Below are 6,995 nucleotides of genomic sequence, written 5' to 3' on the forward strand. Positions count from 1 at the left end.
AGGTCCTGCTGCTTCATACCCTCAACCAGGCCATCCAGAGCTTCGTTTTCTTCCTTGGAACAAGAGATCTGCTCCTGATTCAATGAGGTTTATCTTTAAAAACCAAAAAAACAACCACCCCACTCTTTTTTATTCTGGTGCTTGGCTTGGAGCACCTGGAGCCACTTTCAGCTGTCTGGCCCCAGCACAGGGATGTGCTGGACCAGGGTGAGCTTGTGGGATGTTGGGTAGCATGTCTGTTTGGATGCAAACCACTAATTTAGGAGTGCTGGAGGTGGTGGGGTAGGTGTCTGCCACCAGCTCTGGAGCAGGTGGGAGCGGTGCCGGTGCCCTCTCCTGAGCCAGAAGCTCATGGCTTGTCTTGGGGCTGCTGATACCATCTACTTTTCCTTCCCTCCCTTTTATTTCTTTTTTTTTTTTAGTCTGAAGTTCCTCTTTAAGGAGCTGAGGAGATTTTATTGATGCCCAAGAGCAGCTTGGGGGCAGAGGTGGAGCAGTGGTGTCCTCCCCACGGGCTGGGGCTTGTACCCTGTGGTTGATGGCAGCGGAGATGCTCCAGCTCTACTGGCAGGAACTCCTGTGGGTACTGCTGCTGCTTTTCCCATCACCACTTCCCTTTCCCAGGCCTTGGAGGGACACACAGGCTCCTTCCTTGGGCCAGAAATTCCTGCTCTTTTATGGCAACAGCCATGCTTTTGCTCTTCTCCACATCAGGACCTTGGGGATGGCATCAACCCCACCTGGACTGACTGCTGAAGGTGCTGATGTCAGTGATGGTAACGCCAGGCTTTGCTGGGAGCTTCTTTCCAGGATGGGATTTTTCCTCCAGGGAAATATTTCATCCATTAATATGGAGTTTAAGATGGAGCTGGGGGCTTTTCTGTGCCCCTGCAGCATCCATCAGCAGAGCCAGCTGGGCACAGTGCTCTCCTAAATGTCACCAGAGGGTGAATTTTGGGGCTGGGTCTCTCCTCGTCCCACCAGTTCCCTCCCCTCCAGCAGGGCTGTGAAACCCTCTTGTATTCAATGAGCAACACTTTTTGGTTCTTTATCTGTTGTTTTTTATTCTGGGGGGTTTTACTTCTCTGTTGCTGATCTTCCCCCCCCAAACTTGGTGCATCCCCACCTTGTTAATTGTGAATGAGCTGCCGCTTCCCGCAGCTTTTCTTCCATCGTGGGTTTCAGAGCCACTGCTCATCCTTGGGCAGCAATAATGGGTTGAAAAGCCAGTGGTTTGGGCAGGTGGCTGGGGGTTGCTGTGCCCTGTTTTCTAGAGCACATGAAACCAGGAGGTTCAAACTCCAAGGAGGTTTCTTTATGCACTGTGTGAATGATGGGTGGGTTTTTTGCTGTAGGATGTTACAGGTAGAACTTCTGCAAGGGCTTCCAAATCCAAACGAAGGTGTTGGTTAGCAGGTTTGCTGTCCTTGCATGGGGACATACAGCCCCAGAGCAGCTCTGGAGTCCTGGAGCTCTGATGGAGCCTTGTTTGCTGCCGTGACTGGGGCACCATGCTGTGCTTTGAGGGTTTGCTGCCTTTGCTGGATGGTTTGGAGCAAACCATATCCATGGCCCTGTCTGCAGCACAGAAACCTTCGAGGAGGGGATCGTCCCCATTGCTCTGTGCATGCTCAGCCTCCTGCACAAGCGGGCTTGGAGCTGGGTTTTTTGGGATGCCCCAAATAAAGGGCAACCCCAAGCAAGAGCCTTGGGCAGGGAGCACCTTCACCTGGGTGGCTGCAGGATGGGGCTGAGCCCAGAGCTGCTCTGAAGGGTTCTGCCATCAAGTGGGTGGCACCATGAGTCTCTCAGAGGAACCCAAGGGGTGGCAGGGGGTGTGGGCACAGAGCCAGAGCACCCCTGCCATGCTGGGGCCAGCGTTCACTTTTGACTGGGGTCAGATGAAATTGCAGCCAGAGCCCTGGAGCTGCTCCAGCCTGGGATAACCAGGACCAGGGTCCAGCTGTAGCGTCAGTTTTCTCTGAAATTTTCTCCCTGCATTTGTTTCTGGTGATGGGAAGGTGACAAAAGCAATGGAGTAGGGTGCTCTGGGTGTCCTGGTGTGGGTGGCCAGGCTGGGACATGCTCAGGGGCAGGGAGATGCTGAGGACACTCATCTGTGCTGTGCCACAGTGCTTTCTACATCAGCCACCACTGACAGACACCTCCGTCCCCTGGAGCCTCCTCATCCCTGTCACCTCTCTCATCCGGTGCTGCCCAGGTTCCCCAAAATTGTAGGTTGTGAAGCTTTCCTTGTTTGCTGTGGGAAGGGTTGAGCTGAGTTCCCTTCGGTTCAGACTTTCTACTGGCTAAAAACTTGCTTTTTTAATTAAAAAAAAAAAAAAAAGTACCTGGAGCCAGGCATGGGGTGTAAAAAAAAATCCCTTGAGGGCTGCCCCAAAGGCTGTCAGCTTCTCCATCTCTGCAGCGTTCAGCTGCTGGTGCTGAGGCTGTTATCTCCCCTGTGCCGGAGCGTGAGCATCCCGGTATTTCCCCAGGGGAGAGGGGACCGTTTCTGTGGGCAGAGCTGGGGTCTGACTCGCAGCCCCAGCTCCATCCCCATCATCATGTTGCCTTGTAGCACCGGCTGGTTTCCACTCTCACACAGAATCACAGATTGGTGGAGGTTGGAAGGGACCTCAGGAGATCATCCAGTCCAACCCCCCTGGCAAAGCAGGTTCCCCACACCAGGTTGCACAGGAAAGTGTCCAGGTGGGTTTGAACATCTCCAGAGATGGAGACTCCACACCCTCTCTGGGCAGCCTGTCCCAGGGCTCCAGCACTCTCACAGTGAAGAAGTGACAGGCCTGGAGCATCTCCTGTATGAGGAAAGGCCAAGAGAGCTGAGACTCTTCAGCCTGGAGAAGACAAGACTGAGAGGGGATCTGATCAATGTCTATAAATATCTGACATGTGGGGGCCAAATGGATGGGGCTGGGCTCTTTTTGGTGTTGCCCAGTGACAGGACAAGGGGCAATGGGCACAAACTGGAACACCAGAAGTTCCACACAAACTTAAGGAAAAAATTCTTTACTGTGAGGGTGTTGGAGGAGGATCTGCCAGTGTTTGCCATGGTTGGGTTTCTGTAGCTGGAGGGTGGTTGGGAAGCTCTGCCAGTGGGATTATGGGTCTGTAGGTGGGCTCAAAAACCTGAGGAGCATCTCTGAAAGGAGTCACCCATAGCTGTGCCATGGCTGTGGAGGGCAGTGCTGGAGAGGAGGCCCTGGAAGTGATGAGGACATTCCCAGTCCTGCTGGGATGCTCCTCTGGAGCTGCCTCCTGCGAGGTTTGGGGTTGTTCTGTGGGAGAAGGGATTTATCGATACAAACTGACCCCATCCCACCCAACTCCACATCCATCCCATTCATCAGCAGCTGAGTGGGAGCAGGGAGAGTCCAATCGGGCGTTTGGTTTTGGTGCTGAGCATCATTGATGGAGCTGGAGCAGGGGCAGGGGGGGGGGGGGGTGCTGAGCATCATTGATGGAGCTGGAGCAGTGGCAGCTGGGCTGGTGCTCAGCAGCACAGTGCCTGCAGCCACTCTTCTGAGGTTTCAAGAGCCTGAATCCAGCAGAAGCAAGAGGCACCACGCAAAAAAGACCGGCCGTCCCCTGGGGGGTTGTTTCCTCCGTAGGTGTCGAAGCCCATCAGGCTGGGCTGGCACTGGGGAGGCTGAAAGCTCGGGGCTGGACCAAGCACCAGTGCCAATGTCACAGACACCGGTGGGGTCAAGTCAGCCCCAAATTCCTTGTAAATAAGGAGGAAAAAAGAGTGTATTTTGGGTGAAGCACAGCATGTGCCTTTGCTGAGGTGTATTGAGCTCATGTTGGCTGTAGCCCCATTTCCAGCTCCCCACCAGTGGTGCCCAGTGGATTTTGCAAGTGGAGAAGGCGGACGTGGCTGAAGATGAGCTGGTGCTAAAGCTTTCCCGTTCCTCCAGGGCTCAGAAGGGACCCAGGGGACACATTTGGTCCCTTCTTCTGCCTCCTTCGGGCAAAAGGGCTGTGGGCTGAGCTGCCCGTGGGGTGCGGGGGCAGCCCAAAACCCTTAGCCTATAATTTCCTACCTCCAGCTCTTCTCTTTTTAGAGTAAAATGATCATTTTGTGCTTTTCCATCCCTGAGACTGTCCCTTACAGTCTGACCAGCTTCCTCTGAGCAGCGTGCCGCTGTGGGGCTGCTGTCAGTGCGGTGCTGAGCACCCTGACACCCACTCCTGGGGCTTTTCCAGGGCTTTTCCAATGCACTAGGAATTTTTTTGTGCAAAGCTGGGTTAGCAGATAAGCGGAGAAGGGTGTCCAGTTGCTGAGCCCTGCTAACAGCCGTGGTGGTGCTCATGCTAGAGCAGCTCTTTCTATTCCAAGTACCAAAGGGCTGGTGTTTGGCTCCTGGAAAAGCACTGTGGCATCAGCCTGTGACCCAGCGAGGCCTCATCCAGCCTGAGTGCTGGTACTTGGTCCAGCGGGTCGTGGCACTGATGTTACATCACCTCAGAAGTGGTTAAAGACCCATCCCATGTCCCCAGCAGTGCTGGTGGTGGGTTGCAGCAGCCCTGGCTGCATGGGAAGGGGAGAGCGATGGGTTGGGTGATGCCAACACGTTGAGATGGGTGTTTGGTGGAAGGATGAACTGGTCTCCTGATGTCCAGGTCACGATCAAACCAGCTCCAGCTGGGGGGAAACAACAGCATCAGTTTCAACGATCTCAGTTTTACCCACCCAAAATTGTCCCTCTCTGAATTTTTGCATATTTTCTCACCCTGGTTTGAAAAATATTTTCCAAGAAATGAAACATTTATTCTTCCAGTTGCTGCCTTTTTCTCTTGCATGTGCACAGGGTCTGCTCCCTGGAGATTCCATCCAAACAGGCTTCACTTTTCTTTGTTTGAGGTCATCAGTGATGTCATCTCAACTAGGGAATGGGCCTTTTACATCATTTCTTTTCTGGATCCGGGTTGATGCTGAAGCAGAATGAAATGGGGATGTCTTTCTTCCTCCATTTCTTTTTTTCCTTGCAGAGACAAGTCAGGAAAGTTCACTGAGCCGAGATGTTTGTTGCTCGAATGTGCTGGAGCCGCCTGTAACAACATAGCTGGGGCAGGGTGAGGTTGTGGGGGAATAGGAAATGAAAACCTTTTCGGCCCAAAAAAATTCATATAATGGCAAAAAACCAAAGCAAACCAAAGCTAAATATAGCGGGGCCCGTGAGTTCGCTTTGACTTCTGGTGAATGCTTGTGGTGGAAAAAAAAAAGGGTTGCTGTTAAAAAAAAACCCAACACAACAACCAAAAAAAAAGAGACAAAAATCGTCTTGTTGATGTGCTGCTGCTTTGGGCAGCTTTTTGCTGGGGCGTTGGGGTGAGAAGCGGCTGCACGGAGCCCCGGGGGCGACTTTTTAGCTTAGAAAAGTACCTTTGAAAAAAGAAAAAGTATCTTTTAAAAATGACACGTCAGCCAGAGCAACGTGTCCCAGTGTAATGACCTGGGTTGACTGGTTTATACAGGTTTTTGTGATGGATTCACGTGCTGGGGTGGCCCTCGGTGATGCTGGGGGTTGGGGAATTGCTGTGGGGATGCAGGGTTGGGCTGTCACAGTGGGCAGGACAGTGGGACGTGCATCGAGCTGGGGTTGAGATCAGCTTTCCTCCCCTCTGCAGCTGTGCTAACGCTGTATCCGCTGGCAGCGATTCCCCTCACTCTGCTCCCACCTCCCAACGCCTGCGCTGGGATTTTGAGGGTCCCGACATGACGTTTTGTATTTATTTTCTGGGGTTGGGGCTGTGGCCACCAGAGCCATGGCTGCATGCAAGCGTTTTCCATCACACCCTGTTCACGTGATGGGAGACCTTCCCCCAAAGTTCTTGTTTGCTCCGCAGTTTTTGGTCCCTAAATACCCATAAAAATGAGGGATGCGCTCTGTCTATTTCCCCACTCGGTTTTTCTCCACCCGGAGCAGATGGCCGGTGTCGAAGCCGTTGCCGTGGGCTCCTCCGGCACGGGGCTCGTTGTGATGCCTGGGAATGCTGCAGCTGGGTGCTGCTGATAGGAACTCAATTTTGGATGGTTCTGGTGATGCTGTTAGAACGGGTGAGCTCTTTGCACCAGGTCCAGTGCCCAAAAGCCACCGAAAGCCTTGATGCTTCATTGGGTTGTCACTCTCGGTGCAGACACTCACCTATGTCACCCTGCCTGGAGCCCGTCACCCCAAGGACAGGCATCGAGGCAAACCCTGGGGTGATTTCCACAGGGAAGTGGTGGTCCTCGACATGATGGGTGCTGTGCACAGGGATGCACCCAAAACTTAAAGTGCATGGAAGGAGAGCCAGGGTGCTCTGGCAGGGCTGGGGGTGATGCTCTGACAGGGCTGGGGGTGATGCTCTGGCAGGGCTGGGGGTGATACATGGCATGATGCCAAATCCCCAGTGATGCTTTAACCTTATCCCCCTGTTTTTTTTCCCCAGATTCCAAAATCTTCCTCATTTACAACACGGGTGCACAGGGCTGCCTGGAGACGAAGGACTCGCTGGTGAGACTGGCCAAGGGCTGCAACACCAGTACCCCAGCCCAGCAGTGGAAATGGGTCTCAAGAAATCGTCTCTTCAATGTGGGGGCCATGCAGTGCCTGGGGGTGTCATGGCACGGGGCCAACACCACAGTGGCAGGGCTGCACCCTTTGGCCACCTACGAGTGTGACCGAGAGTCTGTCAACATGCGCTGGAGCTGCCGCGGCCTCGGGGAGCAGCTCTCCCAACATCTGGGTGCCCGACCAGGCAATTCCTCCCTGGACAGGGGAGACCAGGCACATGGCTCACAGTGGAGGACGTACGGCACCGAGGAGGATCTGTGCTCCGTGCCCTACTCTGGTAATGCCTCGTTGGGCATAAGTATTATCCCATAATACCAAGATGATGAAGGGAGTGGAGCATCTCCCTTCTGAGGAAAGGCTGAGGGAGCTGGGGCTCTTTAGCTTGGAGAAGAGGAGACTGAGGGGTGACCTCAT

General features: G+C 53.7%; 1 protein-coding gene across 1 annotated transcript in view; it reads left to right on the forward strand.

Annotated features, from left to right (window-relative positions):
- Positions 1 to 6,456: 6,456 nt before the first annotated feature.
- MRC2 (mannose receptor C-type 2) overlaps positions 6,457 to 6,995 on the forward strand; it is a gene marked incomplete at both ends in the record, with an annotated part of 5,344 nt that continues 4,805 nt past the window's right edge. The window contains one exon of the mRNA XM_010171095.1: positions 6,457 to 6,858. Within this exon, the coding sequence (XP_010169397.1) occupies positions 6,457 to 6,858 (402 nt within the window). The remainder of the gene's footprint in view (positions 6,859 to 6,995) is intronic.

This window comes from Antrostomus carolinensis, unplaced genomic scaffold, assembly GCF_000700745.2.
Source record: "Antrostomus carolinensis isolate BGI_N321 unplaced genomic scaffold, ASM70074v2 scaffold31140, whole genome shotgun sequence".
NCBI classification, from domain to species: Eukaryota; Metazoa; Chordata; class Aves; order Caprimulgiformes; family Caprimulgidae; genus Antrostomus; species Antrostomus carolinensis.